Source organism: Sceloporus occidentalis, unplaced genomic scaffold (assembly GCF_023333645.1).
Source record: "Sceloporus occidentalis isolate IW3139 unplaced genomic scaffold, rSceOcc1.0.p SCAF_5, whole genome shotgun sequence".
NCBI lineage: Eukaryota > Metazoa > Chordata > Lepidosauria > Squamata > Phrynosomatidae > Sceloporus > Sceloporus occidentalis.
In genome coordinates this window covers 61,822,433-61,847,718 of record NW_028316985.1, presented here as the reverse complement: position 1 = coordinate 61,847,718, position 25,286 = coordinate 61,822,433, and the positions used below count along the sequence as shown (strand labels likewise).

General features: G+C 40.3%; 1 protein-coding gene across 1 annotated transcript in view; it reads left to right on the top strand.

Moving 5' to 3' along the window:
• Positions 1 to 25,286, top strand: part of LOC149312238 (anoctamin-6-like) — a 69,960-nt gene that overhangs the window by 17,263 nt on the left and 27,411 nt on the right. The window contains exons 2-6 of the mRNA XM_089526826.1: positions 12,050 to 12,129; positions 16,388 to 16,516; positions 20,335 to 20,400; positions 21,941 to 22,219; positions 24,198 to 24,311. Coding sequence (XP_089382952.1) covers positions 12,050 to 12,129; positions 16,388 to 16,516; positions 20,335 to 20,400; positions 21,941 to 22,219; positions 24,198 to 24,311 — 668 coding nt within the window. The remainder of the gene's footprint in view (positions 1 to 12,049; positions 12,130 to 16,387; positions 16,517 to 20,334; positions 20,401 to 21,940; positions 22,220 to 24,197; positions 24,312 to 25,286) is intronic.

The window sequence follows — 25,286 nt, the reverse complement described above, 5'->3', positions numbered from 1 at the left end:
ATAAGACAACCTCACTCATTCACAGCTTAGGCCTAGGAAGGGGCTTTTTTCTAAAAAGAAGTGACCCAGAAGTAATATTGGCTCATGGTGGGGAAAAAGACATGACAAAATTGCCCCCCAAAACACACAGTGGGTATTTAGGGGCAAAAAAATCAAAAATGTTATGGGGCCCTGTGGGGTCTTGGAGTCACTTAAATAGCTTGGGATACATAAAGCCCATTGGCCACACTTTCCCCACCCTGATACAACTCAATCTTTTACTCCAATTTGATTCTTTCTTCTAGTGCAGTTAGAAATTTGTCTCGGTTAAACTATTTCTGTGTAGATTGTTCATGCTATTATTGGGGCTCGACAGACGAGTGGCTCTATGCCATCCATTTTTGCCCTGCATCGTTGCTGCAGAAGCCAAAAGGTGTGGCAATGATGTGCACCCTCTCGGGAACAAAAAGAAACTGCCAAAAGCAGCTTCCTGAAAGGGGTGCAATTGGCGCGCTTGCGCGCCCAGATCACATTACTTCCAGCAGTGCAGTTTGGGCGCTGTGCCATGCTTGCACCATCATGGTGCCGCTTGTGAACTAGGGCTGCTGGGCATGTAAATGTGCAGCCTCATCTAGCTCTAGTTTGCCAGGAGGGCACCACTAATCGCCCATCTGTACCAGGCCATTGTGGTTTTTAAATTTTAAATTAAAAACCCACAAAACAGTTTTTAAATTTTAAAGAAACTGAGGGCCAAACAGATGGCCCTAAAGGGGTGGTGTCATGCCACCCCTTTCTGTGCCAGATCAGGGCTGCAGCAACCCCATACCATGGCCCCAATCCAGCATTTTCCAGCCCAAAAACAAGCGGCAAAATATCACTCCTTTTTGGGCTGGAAAAAAGATGCCCTTTCCTCTGCTGTGGTTTTTCCCCATTTCTGCAGTATGGTGCATAGAAACACCATAATGCCACCCGCTGTGTGGTCAGTGGAGTGGTGTGATACCAGCTTGGGCATGGCATTTGGACATCAGGTGTGCATACGTCATCATGCCCCCATGCCATCCTGAAGCCGGCTCTTTATGCCAGTCTGCTTTGCCCCTAAGATGGCCAAGCAACATAGCAAAAATTCCTCCAAAATCCCCTAGAAGAAATTTGGGGGGGGGGTTGATTTTTGTTTATCCCTGGGAGGCTTTAGGAGCCACAAAATAGATTGGGAGTGAGCCATGTGAAGCCCATTGGCAGTGCTTTGCCCACCGCAATCTAGAAGTTCCTAGTTTACTTGTTCCTTGTTCCCGCACACACACTTTTTTTAACAGCACTGTTGTTGGAAGATTTTTAAATTTTCTTTCCCCCTCAGATAGATAGTGATTTACTGCATGCAAACGCTTCCCTGTCTCTCACACATTCAAATTAACCATATCACTTAAGTCATTCTCTCTTTGGGACTAACAGACATTCTCTCAATGATTTTCAACTAAGCTGTTATGTTTCTATCTTCCTGTTCTTTCATTTTCCTTTGGAAAGATGGTGAGATAAAGACTTTTTCTCTACCTGAACTATTCACTAACTAGATTGGGATATAGCTTCTATGTAAATATAGATTAAAGCCATTAGTAAGCTTTTGTTTTAAACTACAAACTACCTGTTTGTTGTTTTGTGCAGCCAATCTCAATTCTTATGAAGGCATAGTTAGACAAGAGCACATTTCTGATAATCTGATAATTTAAAGATAGACCCTAATAGGCTTGGCTTTGATATTTTTTATATTCAATATTTTTGTTTCCTTAGCTAAGGCTGAAGCCTTAGAAAACTTAAATTACCCCACAAATATCTTATAGTTTATGTTATCTGTAACTGTCTCTATCTAAATCTAGTGTTGTCTGCCTAATAAAGGGATTTGTGGCCTCACAAAGTACTGAGACATCCTGCATTTCATAGGGAGTACCTTTTTATTTTGCTAATGGAATTTAAATTTCCTGGACTTTAAAATGCTTTGTCTCCCAATACCAAATGGCTAGAAGGAGGAGTAGCCTGCTTGCATAAATCTCCCTCCATACTCAGAACACCACCACAAACATCTTGACAAAATACAGGTCTGTGACTAAGGGCTGGAAGAGACCAGCAAAAAGACAGAATGGGGTCACAGCCTAAAAAAGAAGCAGAAAAGAACCACTCCTTTTTGGGCTAGGAAAAAGCTGGCTTTTGCGGCTTCACCGAAGCTGGCTTCAAGAGGCTCTGTGTAAACACCCCACCATCAGAGCATCTTTAAGCCACCCAGATCTGGGCAGCTGCCTGACTTCCAGCCAGCTTCAGGGTGGCTTTGCATTGTGCTACATATAACGCCATGCTCTCAAGCCACCCGGACAGCAGCTTTAAAGTGCTGTCTGTTCTGGCCCTAACATTGTCAGGTTTTTTCCCCCTCCTGTATTGTTTTTAACACTTTTTCCTGATGAAGAAACCAGTGGAGTTTTGAAAGCTTATGACATGTATTTTATGCATTTTGCTGGTCCAATAAAGGTACTGCTGTTTGTGGGTTTTTAATGTTATTATACTTTGCTATATGGACAACACAATACCCTTGGATATATATATATATATATATATGATTAAAAAGCAAATCAACACCACTTCTCTCAAGTTTGTTTCATCTATGGCAGTTGAAAAAGGCAGAAGCCAAAATGTTTTGCTCTCGATATACATTTTTAGTTCTATTTGTTAATCTCTTCAATCTGGAGTAGACAACTGTCAGGGGCTATGGAGCTATACTGCATCCCCGGGTACCTTGGAGGGCTGCATACCCCCTGGCCAATTTTTTTTAAATTAATTTATTTTGTCCTCATAGAGCCTTCAACATCCATAGGCCATTTTAGGCCTAGGAAGGGCCTTTTCACCGACAAGAAGTGACCCAAAAGTCATCTTGATACAAAATGTGCACATCTCTTATGCAATATGGAGCCATCTGTATTGGTGTCAGATGTGCTTTTTAGAGACCACATAACACTGGTCTTGCAAGAAATGTACTGGCTTCCAATAAGGTCCACGTCCTCCCATATAAGCCTACCAGAAATTTGAGATCTTCAACGGAGGCCTTGTTGTATGAAATTACGTTGGTGGGTACACCAAACAGGGCTTTCTCTGTAGCAGCACCTCAACTACCCAAGGAAGGTAGGCTGGCTCCATCTCTTTTAAGGTTCTAGTGGGCAGCCAAAACAGTGCTGTTCTGCATGGCATTTTTTATTATTATTATTATTATTATTATTATTATTATTAAAAAAGCTGTTTTGACTGTTTTAAAACTGTTTTAAAACTGGGCACTTGAAAAGAATCTCTATAAACACCTAAAATCAATCTAGAATATTTTAAGAGTGTTTTAATGCACTTTTACAATGTTTTTTTTAATCTTTGTACAGTCAGCCCTTCTTATACACTGATTTTTTATACACGGATTCAAGCATACATGGTTGGAAAATGTTCAAAAAAAGTATAAATTTCAAATATCAAACCTTGATTTTCCATTTTTTATAAGGGACACAATTTTGCTATCTCATTATATTGAATGGGACTTGCGCATCCACGGATTTTGTTATACACATGGGATCATATAACAAACACCCACTTATATCAAGGGTCCACTGTATTTATTTATTGGTATTTTATTTGTACATCACCTCGGGAGCCCTTGTGGACTGGAAGGCAATACAGAAATACTTTAAATCAAATAAACAAACAAATGTATGTATGTTTACATAAAGTTCATGCCCTTCTGTTAAGCTAAATTCAATTAAAATCCTGATTGTTCCATAGCATCTTTGATGGCATGTTACATGTACTCTGCTCTGCTACTACATGTAACAGAGAACTGAGAGAAAAATTGCTACAAGCAAGCAATTTTTCAGTGGAAGCTCTGTAGAGATTATCACACAGAGGATAAGGACAGGAGCAAAGCAGATTGCTCCCGTCTTTATCCCATCCTATTCATGCAATTGGTGGAAAAGATTATCACACGCTGCATGTGTATCCCGTTCTTCTCCTGTCTGTGAAGTGTAATGGACCTGTCATTTGGTATTAACAGGAGTTTCTGTTAATACCAAAAGGCGGACCCATTACACTTCACTGTTGGGAGAACGGGATAAGCATTCTGTGTGTGATAATCTTTCCCCAATCATGCAAATAAAACGGGATAAGGATGCTAGCAATCCTTGTTGTTCCTGTCCTTATCCTCCGTATGATCATTTCATGTGCCTCTGGTAAGATTTACTGGATCACTTGATTAGACAGACAAACCTCCTTCTGTATACATAGGCTGACAGTGTTTATAGAAGTCAAACCTCTTTCTTGTATCAATAGCAAACACTCACATACACACTACTTATAGGTTTTTCTACACAAAAATGTCATGCCAAGCAAACTTTTACATCAGTTTAAAATCCAGAAATGAAACTGTACTGTTTCATCTAAAGGACCCAGGGGAAAGAAGCTAGTTTTTTGGTTGCACATTATCTCTGTATTAATAATACTTCAGCATCATGTTTGTTAAGTGGTGTCATTCAAGTTATTTAAGTCATGTGTATCATTTCTTGAACTGAATGGGAAATGCCAGTAAGCTTTTAGTTTTCTGGAGTAACATTTTGGAATAGATGGCCCTTGGGGTCCCTTCTGACCCTGCCATTCAAAATATATGCATTCTTAATGTCTTAAATGTACACATATTCTCAAATAGCCTATGCCAGAATGGGCAAAGTGTAGCTGTGAAGCTTCATGTAGTCCCCAAGGCTGTGTTTGTATGCCTTGATCTGTCCAAGAATCCTGGATCACATTTTTCTGGTCAATCAAGAGTGAACTGTCTCTACTAAAAGCCCTCAAGAGCAGTAAGTCATCCTTCATGGACCTCTTCAATCTTTAACAACAAAATAGCTACAGTTTTTCAAAGCCAGAAGTGGACTTCTGATCATGAAGACCCCACAGGCTCCTAGAAGCAGTAAACTGCCCCCTAGATTTGCCACAGTTACCCACCTTGGTAGTCTGTATATACTGCTAGAAGTGGCATTTATACCAGCTTAAAGTGCCACTGCATTTTCTGAGGGTAAGCCTACCCAATTTGGCTGATGTTGATGTGCATTGTCATATCTCCTGCCTAAATACAGATCCAACCCTGTTAATATAGAGGCTATGTGAAGTCTTGGTTTTTTCTTTTAGTGTGTGGGTAAAAGTTCCCAGATTTCAAGGCCGAGGACTACACTTTACAAGTCTTCAAGGGAAGAGAAAGGAATTTCAGAGTAAGAACATCACTGTGGGTGCTCTCTCTCTCTGTATATATTCCTGTCTGCTAGACTTGGTTTGTTTGTTTGTTTTTTGATGACATACCTTGTGCAGCTGTAGCTGATGCTTAACATATCATGCTTAAATGATATCACCAGGCCCTGCCCTCCGTATCACCCCAAGATCTCACATATTGGTCCTGAAATCTTAGGACTAGGGGAGTTCTTACCTGGCAACTCTACCCGTGAGTGTCACAATGAATAGGCAGGTTTGGGTTTTGAAAGGGTGTCTGTGTGTGCATTCTGGAATGGAGAACCAAATTTCCTCACTTTTCATTGCCTTTCTTGTTCCCAGTGAGCCTAGGGCCATTTGGGCTAAGGCCAAATAAGCCTGATTTGATAGGCTACTGACTCATATTTCCCAGCCATCTCCAAGACAACATGTAAAACTTGTTGACTCAAGTTTGTCATTTTCCTCTTCGCCTATCTGCCTTTTAAAAAATATTTTTGCCTGATTTAAGATTTTGTGCCTTTTGTATTGGACTAATAAAAGTGTTAGCACAGTTTTGAGTTTGGAATTTACTTATGCTCACCACAGTTGTCCCTCTGTTTCTACTCTTAATTTCTTTCACATAATTCAGAGGGCTGTAAAAATGTAAATTAGAGCAAAAACCTTCCTTTAGAAATTACATTTAGAAATTACTCAGACTTTGGATCAAAGTTATTTTGAATATCATATGTGAAAAGGAAAGGGGTTGGTTCTTGTTTTTTCCCTTTCACTTTCTTATGAAGTAGTATATCCCTGTATTAATCCAGAGAGTCAGGTTCTTCAAGATTTTTTACACATTGTTCACATGGAGAGAATGGATATTTACACAGTAAACTGCTTGAGTCTGAAAAAAAATCCTTGCTATCTGGCAAACCTGATTCATTTTCTTCTCCCCCATACTCATACATCAGTTCCTTTGTAGAAAGATAGGACATTACTGTAATTCTTAAGTTAATATTTTAATATTCTGATGTTAATCTCAGATGTATCAAGATAAGCACCACCTGGAGGACTACTTTTTTGCTGCTAGGACAAAAGTTTAGAAGGCAGGAGCAGCCAGGGAGCTGTCAGAACTCATATGTGATCCTGAAGCTGTTTCTTAGTCACAGCAACATTGCATTGCATTGCCAGTCACCAGTGGTGCCAACAGAGTTTCTTTCTAGAGCTACATGGAACAACTGCCAGGTAAGGAAATTAGCTAGAGGTATTGTAAAGAGTACAATGCTCAGGAAGAAACTCATATCTAATTAGATGGCAGCAAACCATTTAATGTTATATTCAAAAAGTTTCAACAAGGGGATTTGATTATAAAATATGGGGGAGGATAGTTTTTGAGTGTTAAAACTTCAGCCCTAGGAGGCAATCTATGAAGCCTGCTGTCCTGGCTTAAAAGAAGCAGTTAAAATGTACAGTGGAAAGGGCAGGGGCATGTTTACATAGCATTGTTTGAAAAATTACTCATACAATTAATTATGTCTTTCAACCTGTGCAAAATATACATTACTTATGACTGGGGATGAACTGAGGGGGGAAAACCCTGGGAAAGGAGCCTATAGGAACAGCCAGCTATCTGGCTTCTTCTTTTGAACTCTGTTCTTGGTTTATATTATCATTGTATCTCAACAATGAATAAATGGAAAAATTCACCTAAATGTCACGTTATATTAGAAATAGTTTTCTTTAACTGAAGAGAAAAATATTCTTCTTTCATGTGGCTTGGTGCATATCATTTTCCCCCTCTTCAAAGATATGCAAATAATTTATGAAATTGGTTTTTTAAAGTTTTTCAAAACCAGAAAGCCAATAAATCCTTTTAATGAAGTAAGCTCCATCATATACATATGCATTTCTCTTTTCAGGACATCTTAGTGTTAATGCAGTAGGAATGTCTGTTTCAGGAGGTCATTCAGCATAATCAAAAGTTCACCACTTTTTGTTCTCATGTGTGCCTTTTCAGCTTTGTTAAATTTCAAGGATGAAATCTGGAGTGAATTTTATTTATTAGTAATGAAATATATTTTGCCAATAATAATTAATCAATTATAGGTGGGTGGAGCTTACATTTGTTAATAATGAGTGGGAAGGTTTTGTTTGTTAATGGTGAAAACTACATTTAAACAATATAAAACTCATGTTATTTTTTTTTTCATTTTTAAAAAAGAAGACAATAGAGGCTGCATTCACACTGCAGAAATAATCTGGTTTGACATGACATTAACTGCCATGGCTGAATGCTATGGAATTCTAGAAAGTGCAGTTTGCTGTGACACCAACTGGATTATTTCTGCAGTGCAGATGCAGCCATAGTCCCACCTTTCCTCTTATGAGGAGCTATCGTAAAGTTTTAATTATCACCTTTTAAAAAGATTAACAGAAAGTTTATTTTGATTTGTAGTTGGTAACTTATCTCTACGTAATCACCATCTGGATTTACATATTTTTCGCAGTATTTCTTGACCCTCCCAAAACTGTTATTGTAGAGGTCTGCATATTGCACCTTACGAGGATTTTACACTTCAGTCACTTCTGGCATAACCTGTCATAAATATAAAAGACACAATTAGCTAATTTTCTCAATATCATGCACTTAGGGACCAATGATGACACTAACAAAATTCCATCAATAAATCATAGTAACTTCTGAGTGATAATTATTACTTTTCAATACCCCCTCGTAAGGCGCAATCTGCAGACTTCTATAATATCAGGTATTCGGAAACGCTGGAGGAAAATATCCCCTCATATGTCTGTAAACTATGCCTAACCTGAAAAGTAACCTCCAGCCATACAGGGACTTCTAAAAGCAGAGGGAAAACTATTCTATATCATTTGCACTACCATCTAGTCCAGTATCATCTACCTTGAGTGGCAGTTGGTTTCCCAGTGTTACCAGGAGATGCCTTAGGGGTTGTTCCCACTTAAGATTTGAAACGATTTAAAATACAACGTTTTTAATAAAATCGATTCAAAATAACACTGTTCTTATCCCGCTATCCGAATCGCTTTGTTCATCGTTCCCATCTGGTTATTTAAATCGAAGTTTTTACCTGCAAGCGTTCCTACTTGGCATGAAATCGGTGTTTAAATAAAGCGATTCTTCTCCTTCATACCTTATTTGGAGCTGTCAATCAATAGTACGTCAGAATGACGTAACGTTAATCCGGAATATTTGGAAGCGATTTATCTTTTGGCATCGTTTCCATTTCATTGACTGTTTGTGAATTTAGCGAATTTAGGAAAGCGAATTTAGGAAACCCAAGCTCTTTCCAGAGGAACTATGGGATAGGTTTTGCATGACAGCATCCCCTCTTCATGTCTCCCAAAAGACAGCCAGGGAGAATCCCTTCAGAGAGCACAGAGATCAATGGGAGAGGCTTCTGGCAAAGCGAAGCTCTTTCCAGAGGAACTATGGGATAGGTTTTGGAGGGCAGCATCCTGTCTCCCAAGACAGCCAGGGAGAATCCCTTCAGAGAGCCCAGAGATCAATGAAGGAGGCTGCTGGAAAAGCAGGGAGGGAGCACTCTTCCCAAAGATTCTCTTTCCAGGGTTGGAGGAGAAGGCAGATTCCATTTGAGAAATGGAGGGAGAAAGGCTCTATTCCCCCCCCCCCCATTGATCAGAGCCCTTCCTTGCCTGGGCGAGATCAGATGCCTCCTCGCGAGGAGCCTTCCCTTCCCTGTCTGGGTGAGATCAGATGCCTCCTCGCGAGGAGCCTTCCCTTCCCTGCCTGGGCGAGATCAAATGCCTCCTCGCGAGGAGCCTTCCCTTCCCTGCCTGGGTGAGATCAGATGCCTCCTCGCGAGGAGCCTTCCCTTCCCTGCCTGGGTGAGATCAGATGCCTCCTCGCGAGGAGCCTTCCCTTCCCTGCCTGGGTGAGATCAGATGCCTCCTCGCGAGGAGGCTTCCCTTCCCTGCCTGGGCGAGATCAGATGCCTCCTCGCAAGGAGCCTTCCCTTCCCTGCCTGGGCGAGATCAGATGCCTCCTCGCGAGGAGCCTTCCCTTCCCTGCCTGGGCGAGATCAGTGCCCAAGCGGGCAGGGAATGCCTCTTTGAGAGGAGCCTTCCCTTCCTGCCTCTCCTCCGTTAGAAATGGGCTCTCCCCACACAGAGGGGAGGTTGCAATCCACCGGGGGAAGCCTTGTACTCCTTTGGCAGATGCAGGCGCTTGAGCAGCCGGGACTTCAGGCGCTTAAAGCGCTGAAGAGATTAAGCGCCTGTAAACCACTAAAATAAAAAATAAAAATAATCCTTATCTCTTATTGAAAGGCCACAGCGGACAAAGGGGTGAGGGAAGCAAAAATGGCGACAGCCAGACGGATGGGGACAGAAAGGGCAACTCCCCCAAGGACAGCCCCATCGCACTCCGCTCCTCCCATTCATCTAACGCTTTCAAAGGCTGTCGTTCCTATTTAAATGCTCCGGTTCCTAAATCGAATCAATGGAAAAACGTAGGTCAGACCCTAGTGTTTTTTTAACACGCGTTAAATGAGGAAAACTCGAATCAAAATTTTATTCCGCTCTACAATTCGACTTGTAGTGGAGACGATTGCGGGTTGCTCTAGAACTGTTCTAGGTTTAAATCGGATCCTAATAGGAACGCCACTCCTTGGATTCGATTCAGAACGCGGGGTTTCACCTAGTGAGAACAACCCCTTAAAGTCTAGATGGAACCTGAGATCCTTTGCATGCAAGACACCAGGGCTCTCTGACAGAGAAGACTAAATGTCTCACAAAATTGCAATTCCCAGAATTCCATAGCTAGAGCCATGACAGTTAAAGTGGTGTCAACCTGGATTATTTCTGCAGTGTAGATGCAGCCTAGAATGATCAAATATTTCTTCATGGGACACAATATAAGTTTTACATTACATTATCCAACAAGCAACAGGCCAGAGTTCCATGGGTGTGGTGAAACTTTCACATTTGAAACTTAGCAAATGTAACTGAATTAATTTTTCATTTTTGCTAACCCAATTTTTAAGATGTATTGATAATTAACAATAATAGTTTAATAATGCCAGTGAAAAATAATGTTGATATATCACTGCAGTATCAGTATCTATTTCCGTTGTTTATATTTAATGTGTAAGCCACTAAAGGGTTTCTGTTTTTTTAAATGTTATACTTCCAAAGCTCTTGTTGTAGTTCCAACATCTGTGCATAATTTTATTCTAGATCAGAGAGCCAACTAATTGTGATCACTCAACAGGGACACCATGGAAGTTCTGATTCACATATTACTGAAGGTTCATGTTGATGGAAAATTTACTTGCAAGATTCTCTTACTGCTCTCTCTGCAGTATATATCACAAATTACAACAGCTTGTTAGAAATATAATTCTCCACATCTGGAAAAAAAGTTTCAACACAGCTGTATAAACAACAGCATTTATACTAGAAACCATAGTAATATGGAGTATAGATTTCCACAAGCCACAGATATAATCATAGGGCCATTTCTACTGGCATTTTGGTATACCAGTTCATTTTTGTGAAAAAGTATTTTATTCACATATAGGCCAATAGGATCATTTCCTTGACAGAATTGCTACTGTCAGCCAAACTGAGAGAGAAGACAATCCCATTCACCCCCTTAGGTTGTTTCCTTCTGAAACAAATTTTGAAGTGAGGGAGGGAAGAATGTCTTACTGTGCTAGTAACTAGAATAATTCTGGATTCGAACCATCATTTCAGTCCATTTTCTATAGGTTATAAGATGCCAGCTTTTTGTGGAGATTTATTGGCATGGTTAAAACTGTCCTGAATCAAGGCCACAATTTAATCCAAATATTATCACGTCATAAAAAGCATGCATTTAGTTTACCTTGCCAAAATAAATACAGTGCCAAAGTAGTTTTAGAAACTGAATCGAGCCTCACACAAGGTTTGGAGAACTGTAAATATATAAGTAGAGACCCATGAATTTAGTGATGTTATATTCCTTTGGCAGAAATGTAAGGAACATTTCATCTGCAATGCCAAAGACTCTCAACAAAAGATTTGGATGCATATTTATAGGAAGTTTGGCTGTGAGATTGACATGAGGGCATAGTCTGGTTTATAAATAGTTGTCTAAGGTGGGGTACAGACCGCCCCTTTGGGGCAGCCTCCACCCGCCCCTTTCCCCGACGGATCGGGGCCTCAGCTGCCACAGCGGCAGCCCCAGAGGCCCCAATCCACCGCTATTCCAGGCCGTGAGGAAGCAGCAAAATGGCACTTCCCCGCGGCCTAGAAAGGGGTGTCCTTGGGCTTCATGCCCCAAGGACACCCTGACAGCAGCAGTGAAAAAGAGAAAGGGGCCGCTTGGCCCCTTTCTCTTTTGTGTTGCTGGCGCAGCTGTGTTAAAGCTGTGCCAGTGACACAAATGAAGGAAGGAGCTCCGTTTCGGAGCTCCTTCTGGTGCCGCTGAAAGGGCACCACAGGCGCCCTGCAGCGGCACCAAGACATAACAGCCACACTGTTTGGACGCGACGCAGCCGTTACGTTAAAATGGCGGCGCCCGTGTGGACAGGGCGCTGCCATTTTGTACGTACTCCATACGTACTAGGGTTGCGAGCATCTAAAAGAGATGCCCCCAGGCAACCCTAGTACGTATGGAGTACGTACAAAACGGCCCATCTGTACAGGGCCTAATTTAGCATGTTATATTGTTTGCTCTTTCATACATCTCAAGTAAAGCTAAGCAGGTTTTCATCCATAATGAGAAAAATTCACACAGCTGAAGGGTATAATCATACCAAAATGCTTTTCCTCTCTACTTTTGTAGTCTTGGAAGAACTGGAACAAACTATTATTCCCAGCTATGGAGCTGTACCCAGCCAGCAGGCACTACACATGCCAGAATGGGCAAGTACTATTTCATTTAATATTATCTTGACTTTATTGTAAAATTTGATACCTCTACCAGTAGGCCATTGGGACTTCAGGAGCAAAAGTAATCAATGCAAGGAGAAATGTACCTTGGGACAGAGAAAGGTGTCTACAGCTGGTTTCACTGTGTTTTAAATCCCCTTCCTCTTCTCTATAGAAAAGTATTTTGATTCACATTTTTCAATATGAATGACGCCACCATCCTCCTATCTATTTGTGCCCCCCCCCCCAGTAATTTTTCTCATGTGAAGAAAGAAAACCACTTTATTCCATAGTAGATTATTCTATACATATAGGTTTTTCTTTCAATTACTCCTCTAAAATACAGAACTTTACAAGGGCTTCAGACATTATTTTCCATTTGTAACATTCCCATGTTTTCCTGAGATTCTTCCATATTATTCTCTTACCACTCACCCACACAAAATCCATTAAGGAAAGAAAGGCAGAGTAGTTGCACAGTTAGTAGTGCTAAGAGTCATCCATCTGGAAATACTCTCATGAAGAGGCTGATTTACACAGCCATTGTCACAAGACCTTTTACAGTGGGCGCTGAGATTTATCTTTCTTGAGAGAATATAAGAGAAGAAGTTGCCTTTAATATATACATTAATGAAGCATGTGTTAGCAAGGATGGGAATGAATCTAATTCAACATTTCCTCAAATTAGAATCTACAATTGGAACCAGGAATGCTGATAGTTATTGCACTCTTACTTAAAGGATTATAAATGAAACAGATAGCTTTCATTTCTATGAGAACAATCCATATTAGCATGCAAGAATTGTACAGTGTGGGGTGGGACATATTGTACCAGCAGTGTCACAGCAGTGGTTCTATTTTTCTTTTTACCTTGTGCTTTGTTTAATGAATACAAATCAGTCTGGCATTCCACTTGGTGCTGGGGCTAAATTTGTGGCATGTGAAAACACATAACTGAATCCTGTACTGCAACCACTCACTCACAAACCACAAGGTTGAAAGTTCAACAACAGCCAAGGGCTGAAACTTGACTCAGGCTTGCATCCTTCCCTGGTCACTAAAAGGAATACCCAGCTTGTTGGGGGCAATTAGCTTACACATTGTAAACCGCTTAGGGCAGTGGTTCCCAACCTTTCTAATGCCATGACCCTTTAATACAGTTCCTCATGTTGTGGCGACCCCCAACCATACAATTATTTTCATTGCTACATGCAAATATATGTTTTCAAATGGTCTTAGGCAACCCCTGTAAAAGGGTTGCTCAACCCCCAAAGGGGTCCTGACCCACAGGTTGGGAACCACTGGCTTAGGGAGTGCTTAAGTGCACTGATAAGTGATATAGAAATGTACTTGCTATTGCTATTGCTGAGTGCTTATTTCTCTAGGAATATGTTTCAAAAACATGGAGTGCTTAACTTGGAATCCATACATTATATGTCTTTTTTTTTTAACAGCATGACAAATGAACTATTCTCATTCATATGAGTATATATGAGTATTCATATAAATATATAAAGCCAGATAATAAGCAAGTGCTGTTAATTGCATTATATGTCAAATAAGTCATAATCAGGGAAGGATGTGGAAAGAGGAATGAAAGTTGGTTAGGCTTGGATTTAAAGTAATTGCTGCACCCAGTATGTGTGAGAGAGTGCAGAGCTTTTAAATCACCATTAACATTAAGTGCAACCACCAATTTAATCATTGTGATTCCATCCTCTAGATTCCTATGTTTTGAGTTTGGTGAGCTACTTAGAATTAGAATTATCTCCTGTAACTCCTCTGAAAGATAACACTGAAGCTATTTGGCTGAAAATTCTAAACCCCTCCCTTAACTGCAAATCCAAGGAATACGTTGGATTTAAACACAGTTGTTAAAGTGATATCAAACTGCTATAATTGTGCTATATAGATATACTCATTCTTTACTCAGTGCATCCTTTACTTACTTACTTATTTACTTAGTGCATTGTGTACATAGGGACCACCAAATGCAGTATTCAAACACAAATCAAGCAACAAAAGAGACAATGCAGACTGGGTAAGCCAGAAAAATCATCATCATCAAAACACGTTATAAAGCATCCTGGGCAGAAAATGCTATTTGAAAACACTGAAATTCTGGACCATGCCAATAACTATCAGGTCAGAATGCACAGAGAAGCCTCTGAAATCCACAAACATCTGGACAACTTCAACAGGAAAGAAGAAACACTTAAAATAAACAAAGGCGGTTTACAGACCGCCCTTTTGGGGTGGCCTGTTCCCATCCTTTTCCCTGCCGGATCGGGGTCTCAGCTGCCACAGCAGCAACCTCTGAGGACCTGATCCGCTGCTTTCCAGGCCGCAGGGAAGCGGCAAAAGGCCGCTTCCCCACTGCCTGGAAAGGGGTGTCCTTGGGGCTTCATGCCCCAAGGACACCCCGACAGTGGCAGGGACAAAGAGAAAGGGGCCACTCGGCCTCTTTCTCTTTTGTGATGCTGGTGCAGCCGTGTAAAGGCTGCGCCCAGCACCACAAACCTGGAAGGAGCTCCATTTTGGAGCTTCTTCCGGCGCCGCAGAAAGGGCGCCCCAGGCGCCCTCGCACGGCGCCAGGAAGTCACTTCCACGTTTGGAGGTGGCGCGGTCGTGACGTCCCAATGGACGCCACCATTTTGTATGTACTAGGTACGTACTAGGGTTAGGGCGTCTGGAAAGTACGCCCTTTCCTAACCCTAGTACGTACCTAGTACATACTTTTTGCGCGTCTGGAACGTGCCAAAGTTTGGCTACCAGTCCTGAAAAACACCAAAATCAAGACTCATCACATGCAAATGAACATCACCCAGGGTCAGGGGGTTTCCTAGCAGACAATGGATCACCAATTAAATAGACACAAAGCCTTCTTGCATATTCGTCCCACCCTGAGGACTGGCCATTCACCAGAGGCCAACACAGATTAACATGTAAATCACTTTCCCCCTACCAAGGGTCACACAGTATATATATACCCCACACACCTCCATGCCACTATTCTCTGAAGATGCCAGCCACAGATGAAGGTGAAATGTCAGGAATAAACTCTTCCAGAACATTGTGACATAGCCCAAAAACCCCACAAAAAACTATGGATGCCAGCCGTGAAAGCCTTCGACTTCACAGTAGTATCACATCATGACTAATGAGGTAGCCACTGGTGGCCTGAACCCCCATGAATCCGATTTATCCCTTTTTTGACAGTTTATTCCACAATTCAAATATGTATTTTGTGAAAATGTACTTCTTCTGCAGACAAGCAAGAGACGTATTTGAATGAACTAACCAAATTTTGTAGTGCAAATTTGGGATATATCCTTTTCCAGGACTCCATTTAGGAGATTATCACACAGGAGGCTTACCATGATTAAAACGCCGGTAAAATGCATCCACAGAGAAGCCATTTCTTCATAACGGAAGTTCCCAATATTGAAGAAATGGCTGCTCCATGAACTCTTTGAGAGGAGAGGGGACGTTTCAATAACGCTTCAGAAGTGCAACCAGCTAACACACCTTTGCACTTCTGGAGCATTTTACTGGCATTTCTACCACTGTAAGCTCAGGTGTGATAATCTCCTATGTTGTGTTCTCAGGCTCCACAGTGACAAGCATCTTTCTAGCCTACATCCCATTGTTAGTGTCAGCTACAATAAACCCACTGAATTAGTACAATTTACAAAAGTATTAACTTAGAGTGTTGCAGGACTGAAAACTAGAGAGTGCTCCTGTAGGTTTGTTGCTTATTAGCTGGTGATGTGACAAGCAATGCCTGCTCTAAACAATTGAAGGTACAGGAGCCCCTTTCAGATTTCAATGTGGCAACCCTATTGACTTACCAAAATCCTATTAGTTCAGTATATCTACTCTGGTTGCAACTGAAAATTGAATTTTGGTCTACTTTTGCTTTTGCTTTACTGGAATATTTATTCTAGCATTACAGCCTTAAAATGATTGCTTTAACATATATTGAATTTAAAATAATTATTTAGTTTATCTTAGCATAGGAAGTGCAGAGTGTAGTGTATTCTGTGCTTTCCATGAATTTTACTCTGGATCCCTACTTCTATCATTTTGAACTAAGACATCAAAAAGTTGTAATTTTCTTGAACTAATTATTGTCCTAGTGTTTAATACATGGGACCAGCATACTGGTCTAGTATATTGTTATTTATCTATAATAAATACAAACATACAGAATAATTATTATAATGTTAAAGATGTGATGTGTTCCTTACAGGCTGAGTTTAATTTGAAACCTGATTCACTGTACTTCAATGATGGCCAGAGAAGAATTGACTTTGTTTTAGTATATGAAGATGAGAGTAAAAAAGAAAGTCATAAGAAGAGCTTCCATAGAAAGCAAATGGTATGAATTGTCTTATCTTTTGTGCTGCTCTTGATGGGGCTTTTGCTTTTAGAATGATTCCAGGTTTCTATGTTTAGGCTTTCCACCCCTCCTGTTTTATTGCTTAGTCAGATAGGAGCCACACCTCATGTAAGTGCCACACCTCCAGTGCGGCCCAAAGCCAGTGCTTTTTGCCCATCTGCTTTGGACCAAAATCGTCTTATTTTTGTCTTCTTAATAGTTATTTTTTGCACTATTTTCACAAACATGTCTTTTGCTATTGCCAAGTTTTGCTATTTTCTATGAGCAATATGATGTCATCTGCATATCTTAAATTATTTACACTTCTTTCGCCTGCATCTGATTGCACTTTCTGTATGTTCTGTTTATAAATCAAATAAATAGCATGGTAGGATGAACACTTATTTGATATCCATGTCAGTTGAAACCCATTCTGTCTGTCCCTATTCCATCATAACAGTGGTTTCTTAACCAGAATGTGGGTTATGCATCAAATGTTATAGCACTCTCATTTCTTTTAGAGCGATCCATAGCTCCATCTACAGTAAAAGTTATTGCTAAAATCTATGGAGCACAAGTTGATTTCCCTCTGAAATTTTTTGATGCACAGAACTGGTGTATGTTTACAGTGTGGTCTGTGTTGCTCTTCCTTTTCTGACTCCAGCTTGGACGGCTAAAGTTTCTCACTCCTTGCATGCTAAAAGTTTTGGGACCAAAACAGATGGACTAGAAGGAGTGATCTCTGGCCGCGATCACTCCAGGACCACAACGACTGGATGGCCTGCTCCTGAAGTGGGCCGCTGCTGCGGTCCATAACAGGCCATTGGCAGGAGCGGATTAAATCCATTCTTTTTGCTGGCGGCTTTGGGCTGCCTTAGGTGGCCTTGGAGCAGCTTCCGACTGCTTTGGGGGCATGCATAGTCTAAACACCATATGCCTGAAGCGGTTGGAAGCCGCTCTTTTTGGCCTATCTGTTTCAGGCCTTTGTTGTAAAACCTTGAGATCTATTTGCTTTCATGGAAGATTAATGCAGTGGTCTGATATTTGCTACAATCACTGATGTCCCTTTTCTTTGAGACTGAAATATGTATTTAATGTTTCTAGTCTGTGGGACATTGTTTTAGTTTCCGTATTTATGGCAGATTTATTAGAATTTCTTTAGATTCTGTGCCTACATTTTGAAACTGCTGTATTGATATGCCCTGTGTTCCTTGTGATTTCTTTCTTCAATTTGTATTGGGAGCAGCTTCCAAAATTGTAGGTTATTCACCAAAAGAATCTGCTATCCTTTCTTCTCATCAATAAGTGTATTGCTTCCCATCTTGTTTTCATTTGGTTCTGATCATGAAATGTGTTCTCCTGTTGAGCACTCAGCATCCCTACCCTTGATTTACTTTTGTTTCTCAGATTTTGTGGAAGATGTCATTTGTTTTTTCCTTTTTTATTGTCTTCTATTTCTTTACACTAATTATTATAATAGTTCTCATTGCCCTTACATTCACAACAGTTGCGTTCAGAATTCTGACTTTATTCCTGTCACTATTTACTTGTGCTTCTTGTCTGTCCTTACAATTTGAAGGGTTTCATCAATCATTCAGTGAAGTTTTCCCTCACCTTTTTGCATTGTGCATATAAACCTCAATTCAGCATCCCCTCAGTGTAACATAAAGAGTCACATGTAGACCTATGCTTCTCCCCCCAACTTACTGTAAAGCTCCAAAGCTGCCTTGGGAGCAATTCCATGATTTACAGCAAACAGGCAGCCTTGGAGATTATCTGGCTACCCCCTTCCACAGCCAGATACACAATTATGTCACTGGTGTTCTCCACACTTCTGTAATTATTGTGCATCTGACTGGGGTGAGAGTTGCCAGATAGTTCTTTGTTTCTGCTTGTGCATACTGAAGCAAGGAATGCCCATCTGAGGTGGCTTTGGGTCTTTAGAGTAAGTTGGGAGGGGGCTTTTGTTGCTGCATGGAGAAAAAGGGAATGCAGCACCCAAAAAAAAGCACATCTGCATGCAAAAGGGACACTTACTTGTGTAATGTCCCTACCTGATTTCCACCCATAGACTTTTTGCATTCTTCCCTGATAACATCCATGTGTTTGGGCCAGGGTTCTCGTTCACAGTTGATTAGGCTTAGTGTGCAAATCTGTTCTCTATATATTCTTACTATACTTTAATAATATTTTTAGATTACATTCTGGCACTATGCTTGAGCTAATGTTCTTTTTAAATTGTAGTCTCATTTTTGGTATTAGCAGTTCATGATCTGTGCCAGAATGCTCTCCTGGGCGGGTTACAGACCGCCATTTAGTACGTAATGAATATGTACTAGGGTTAGGAAGGGGCGGTGCTTCCGCACCCCCCTAACCCTAGTACGTATTCTGTACGTACAATATGGCGGCAGCCGTTCCACATGGCCGCCGCCATATTTACGTATCGGACGCTGTGCGTCCGCACGTGTCGTGGCGTCTATGACGTCGCGAGTCCGCCCCTGGCGCCTCGCGATGTCATAGAGGCGCCGCTTAAAGAAGCTCCATTTTGGAGCTTCTTTTTGGCTCCGTAACGGAGCCGCATGGTTTGGCTGCAGCGGCTCCCTTACGAAGCAAACAGCGGCGGCGGCAGATTGCCACAAAGCGGCGGTTTATAACCCACCTTAGTCTTCTTTTTGCATCTTCTGCTTCCAAATATATAAGCTAGTTTAGTTTAATAGGGCATCTGGTAACATCCATGGATAGAGTCATTTATTCAGTTTCTGAATAGTATATTTATAATGAACAAACTATTGCCTTCACATGATTCAGTAGGCCAAATTCACTGAAGATCTTTTACTCTGTTTACTGCTTTTGCACTCCAGTCACCTGTGGTTATAAACATGTCTTGTTTTGGAGTGAGATCATTTTCCTCCTAGACACCAACCAAGAATTGTTCCATTTTTTTCTCGTTATATTGATAAGTTTTTCCTGAAGTCATGTTGATATAATTCAGTCAGATTTCTGTTGTAGAGCCTATTTTTATTATCTCAAACCTTACTATTTATGTCACCTTGTGTCTTCCTCCACTATTGTTTCCAGAGTCATTATCTAACTGAAAATGTTCAGTTCCTGCCCAGTTTCATTTGATCACCCAAATATTAGATTGTTTATGCTTTAATACACAGGAGCAGCATGCCATCACTCTGTGATCTGTTAACAGTTTATTTTAGTCATTACTTGTTTAATTGTTATTTTAAGAGGGGGGAGGGATATGTGGGTTATATTAAAGGTATGGTTGGAATTTTATTTAAGCCGCTCCAATTGCTTGTTCAAAGAAGCGGGATATAAATAAGTTTTATTATTATTATTATCATCATTATTTATTTATTTATTTCTCTAATGAAAAAAGTTTCATTTATAGTGTCACCATATACTGAAGCCACATAACAATCAGTTTTCCTATATAGCTTCAGGAGCCATAAAAGCTTTATTAGGAATCACTCAAAATCCTACCTGTAATGTATCAGTGTTTTTATTTAGCTTGGAATAAGCTGTGGTTACACTGCAATCATTAATTTTCTCTTTGAATACTGTTATGAATTTTTTTATTATTAAATTTGCTTTGAAGTTTCATTGTCTCTTAAGGGTTTAAGTATTCGGTATGCTCCTTCATCACCTTCTCAGTGAGGTTAGGTAATCTGGCAGTATGTGAAAAAGGACAATTCTTTATCTAGCCTTAATATTTAAACTGATTTAAAACAATTGTTTGGTGTGTGTGTGTGTGTGTATTTGGCTTGGGTGAATTATTAGAGTAATAATTTTCCAATCACTTTTAACAGAGAAAGAGGCAAGCATATGAGTCTAATCTGATCAGCCGTGGCTTACAGCTTGAAGCAACAAGGTCGGTGAGTGCAGTTTACCATGTATTTTTGGAAAAGCATAATATTCAGTCCAAAAAAAGAAGAAACTGAATACATGTAGAAGTGGCACTAAAATCTATGGTGCATTTCCCCTCATATTTCTTTTTGTAATTGGCTAGGAGGAGGATAAAAATGGTTAAAATCTCATTTTTTTTAATTGTACAGCTTCTCAGGTTTTAATGAGATTGCTGGTGTCAGTGGGCAATTATTCAGAACACTTGGGTATAAATGGATTTGATGCACTGAAGACTGGTTTACACAATAACAGCAAAGTTTGGGGCTACATTTCCAGCTTGGAACAACACTGTCTTTTCTGTAATGTTTGGAGTAGCCCTTCCATTGAAATAAACTTGAAAGCTCTCTCATATGGAAGCTCTGTGTGCCTACTACTACACTTCACTTTGTGCTCTGGGTATACATCTCTTCTGCAAGTTAATGTCATTTTCTCTGAAATCATGTAGATTGGTAATGCTTATATGATGTTTCTTTTTCTGGTCATCTTCTCCTTCCACCATTATTTCAGTACAAGTTCATTCTGTGACTGCATTTATTGGGCAATTATGACATGAATATGCAGTCATTAGAGATGAAGTGGCATTTTTTAGCTTCTGTAATTACACTATGGTATCCAGTCTCTGATTAAAATTGCAGGGTAGTTCACTTCTTCATGATAGTGGTGCCTGCCTTTTCCTCAAAGCTGAGGACTCTGCCAGCTTAGAATAATTAAAATAGGTTAAGCATATATTTTTCTGTGAGTTACTATGCAAAAAGGGAGCTTTTCCCAAGTTATAGTCCTGAATTAAATGGACTTGGAAGTTCCAGAGAAGAATATTTTCAAGGGAGCAACCTTACTGAATGTGGAAAAGAAACATGATGAGAAAATTATTTGAATTTTCCTACTGCTTTCATTCTTTCCCTGGTGCTAGTCTAGTTGAGGAAAAGGGGAGGGGAGAAAAGTAAAGACAACTTGGTTGTCAAAGAGCTTTCCGACTTCTAAAAAGTGCTGGCAGAGCGCAGCTGGGTCCCGGGCTGATAGTGGCCAGTGGTTTGGCAGCAATTTAGTGAGCAATAATCCCTGCCTCCATCCCGCGTCCAAGCTCCAGCCCGGGAGGATGGAACAGGTTTAAAAAGGTGAGAGATAAGCTCCTTGGATAGGAATCTGTGAAATATGGGTTGAAATCCCCACTCAGTCTTGGATGCCTACTGGGTGGCCCTGGGCAAGTCATACTTTCTCAGCCTCAGGGAGAGACAATTGTAAATCTCTCTGAACAAATTTTGCCAGGAAAATTCCATATTTTTTTTGGCTTAGGGTCACCATAAATTGGAAACTACTTGAAAGTACACTTCAACAAAATAGATTACTGCTTTCCCCTTTACTATCAGGTACCTTGAGCAGGAGAAGTTCCCGGGTTATTGTGACCAAAATGTTGTCTTGATAGGTCCCAGGGTTCTCCACAGATTTAATAATGGCTTTAAAATGTGATAAAGACAATGCAAGCAACATTTTAATATAATTTTATTGCAGGTCGCGGATGAAAAGTGTGTATTTGTAAAAGTGCATGTGCCTTGGGAGGTCCTGTGCCGATATGCTGAGATCATGCACATCCGATTGCCCTTGCAGCCCAATGATCTGAAAACCCATGATTCAGCATTTAGCTGGATTAGTAAATTCTTCCGTGTGGATGAAGAAATCATCAAGCCAGAGCAAGACTTTTTTACTGCTCCATTTGAAAATGACCGTTTATCAGATTTTTATATTCGTGACAAAGATACATTCTTCAATCCAGCAACAAGGAGCCGAATAGTAAGTCTCAGACAGCTGTATATGGATGGATTTATTTTCTGTGTTTAAGTCTCAGTCAAGGTTAAAGTTTTCTCTTCTTCTTAGCATCAAAATATTTTTTTTAAATGACAATGCATGGCAAAGCACAATCAAACACCAGGGACTAATTATAGCTTATGAAAGCCATAGCTTGGTAAAGGGTCATTGCAAAGTAGATCATATACTTCATAAATAAGTGACCCCTGGTTCAGTCCACAGCATCTTCAGATAGGGCTTGAAAAGTTTCTTGTGTAAAATACCTGGGGAGATTACTTAAGTCAGTGTAAACCATGCTGAGCTCAACTAGAAGGACCAGTGACCTGATTCAGGATACGGGAACCACCTACCTTATGACTGCTGCTCAAAAAACTACTTCTGGCTGGTTCAGCTATTATATTTTTACTTCCACAATTTCTTTTGGCTTTTGCCACACATCACATTTGCAGCTGATGCAAAATGTGATCCATGACTCACAGATACTAGCTTCTGAAGTTTTCCCATCTTTGAAGCACATTTGACAGCCTCCTGGGTCAGTGACATTGTTACTCAAAAAAACAGCATTCTCAATCATCATTGGAGGGGTTTTTGTGTGTGAAAAATGTAACAGTAGAACATCTCCTTGAAACAGATCTGCCCCCCACTCATCACTTAAGTTTCACTGCATAAACTGCTGTGGTCTACATGTCTGTACAAAAGACCAGTCATCACAAAATTGTCATGGAAATTGTAGTGCATGCACCAAACGGATGTGAGTTTTCTGCATTCTACAGAATTTTGATAATTCAAAAATTGTAGGCAGGGACTGATTTCTTTGGTAAACCATCCTCTGGACTCGAGACTGGTGTGGGCTAGAAAGGGAGAGGTTTTAACTACATGAACCACTCCAAGGACTCTTTCCAATAATCGAGCACAGATATTCCTTCCCCAAATACATTATTATTGTGGTGGTGGTGTATTTAGAAATTCTCTCAGAGTGGAAGACATGATTTCCTCACTCAGTTTCAAGTGTCCACTCTCCACCAAAAAATTGTTTCTTCTGCTACATCTTCTCTTAGCCTATTAAAAGAAAGCAGGAGCAGCTGTGCAACTCCAACCTGCCAACCAAATCCCAGCAAAGCTCACTTAAGCAGGGCCCCAAATCTGAAAGCTTCTTTTTGCCACCACTTCTCTTCCGCCACCATGTGCTCTAATTCTTTGTTCCTGTCTGTCCCAAAATAATGCCGCTCTGAGCAACAGAAGCGGTGCCCTGTACCCATCCATGCCTACAAGAGTTTCCTATTTGCATCTACTAATGAAAGACACTGGTAAGGAAGTGAACTCACATGGGCAGGCAAAGAGTGGGAGGTGGCACCACACAAAATGATCAGTGAGGCTGTGTTCTGGCTTTAATGGACCCTGAAAGGAAGTTTCATGCAACCTTTATCCCCACCATGGTCGTAAAGACCACTGGTGCCCCTTGTCTTTCCTGCACGCCAGTACTTTGACTGAAGCCCCCCCCCCCCCGCCACCCCCGTTCTTCCTCACCACCCCACTGGATCTTTCCACCACCCATCAGCTTTTTATGCATTTCCCACTAACCTTGTTGATATGTTTCATCCTTAGTGCATCAGGTGCATGTCTCTTAGCAACCATGAGAAGGTTTTTCAGATGTATGGGGAGGGAAGGGAGGAGGCAGAAAGTGTTAAAGTGGAGTACCTATGCAACATGAGTGTGTGAGAGAGGGGCTACCAATAGGATGTTATCTGTGAGAACAAAAATATGCACACTACAAAAACAAAATATTTTATTCCTATACTGTGTTAGGGGTGCATGACATCTGTATGTAAATGGAAAGGGGGCCATGGGGTAAAACATTTGAGAAACATTGCTTTACCACATAGTACCCATTCTTTGAATTTATCCTAGTTTAATTTCTGTACTTCTAGTTCATAATTTCTTAAGAACTTGTGGTATTTTTCAGGCTCACTTTATCCTTTGTCGTGGAGAATATGCTATAAGAGACAATGTGAAAAAGTTTGGGATTAATAAATTACTGGACTCTGGGATCTACAAAGCAGCTTTTCCACTCCATGATGTAAGTGCATTTTTTAAAAAATCATTTAAAAACAACATGTATTATCATAGGTTGAAAAATATCTATAGAATATTAGCTGAACATTTAACTGTACACTATACTGTGTCACTATCTTGAAAGCTATGAAATTGAATAATGTAACAATTTATATTTTATAAGATACTGTGAAGGGGTCTGTACAAGGTTTACAGGGCTTTTGCCTGCTATGTATCCAGTGTGGAACTATGTGGAAGTAGACAGTTATGTGCAAAGAGCATCAAGGTACTGAAGTACTAACCCAAATTAGAAATATATGGATCAGATCTACAAATCGATATTTTATAACCGACTAGTTTTAAAGTAAAAATGTTTCTTAAAAATCAAGTTTTCTCTGATAAGTGCTAATAGCGAAAAGGTAATGGAAAGGCAAAGTTTGTATTACATCGGACTTGTGGTAACCCAAGTGGGTTGTGGTAACCCTTAGGGGCTCAGCTGATATCAACAGTGATGTCAAACACACCTCTTTATTGAAGCCTTGGGACCATAATTAATTTTATCCATGCATGTGTTATGGTTTTAAATTGTTCTAAACAGTTTTAATTTATTTTAATGTTCTTACTTTAACTTGATAAATTGTTTTATATTTTAGTCTGTCTGATGGATTTTTTACAATTTTACATTGTTTACATAGGTTTTCTTGTATGCTGCCCTGAGATCATAAGATATAGTACAAAATATAAACATTTTAATTGATAAATAAATAGCTAACAAGAAATTTTACAGTGATGTTAGGCCAGATGGGATGAACAGAACACATTAGCCCTCTTCAGGCCTGAATGTGGTAGAAGGTGAATTCATGTGTGTGTGACCTCATGCTTCTTATCTGCATTACTCTATTGCGTAAAGCCAAAATGGGTGAACACAATTAGAGATATTTTTTTAAAAAAAGCTCAGAGCTCTCCTTTTTCCTTGAAGAAGGGGCTGGGGTTGGGGTTG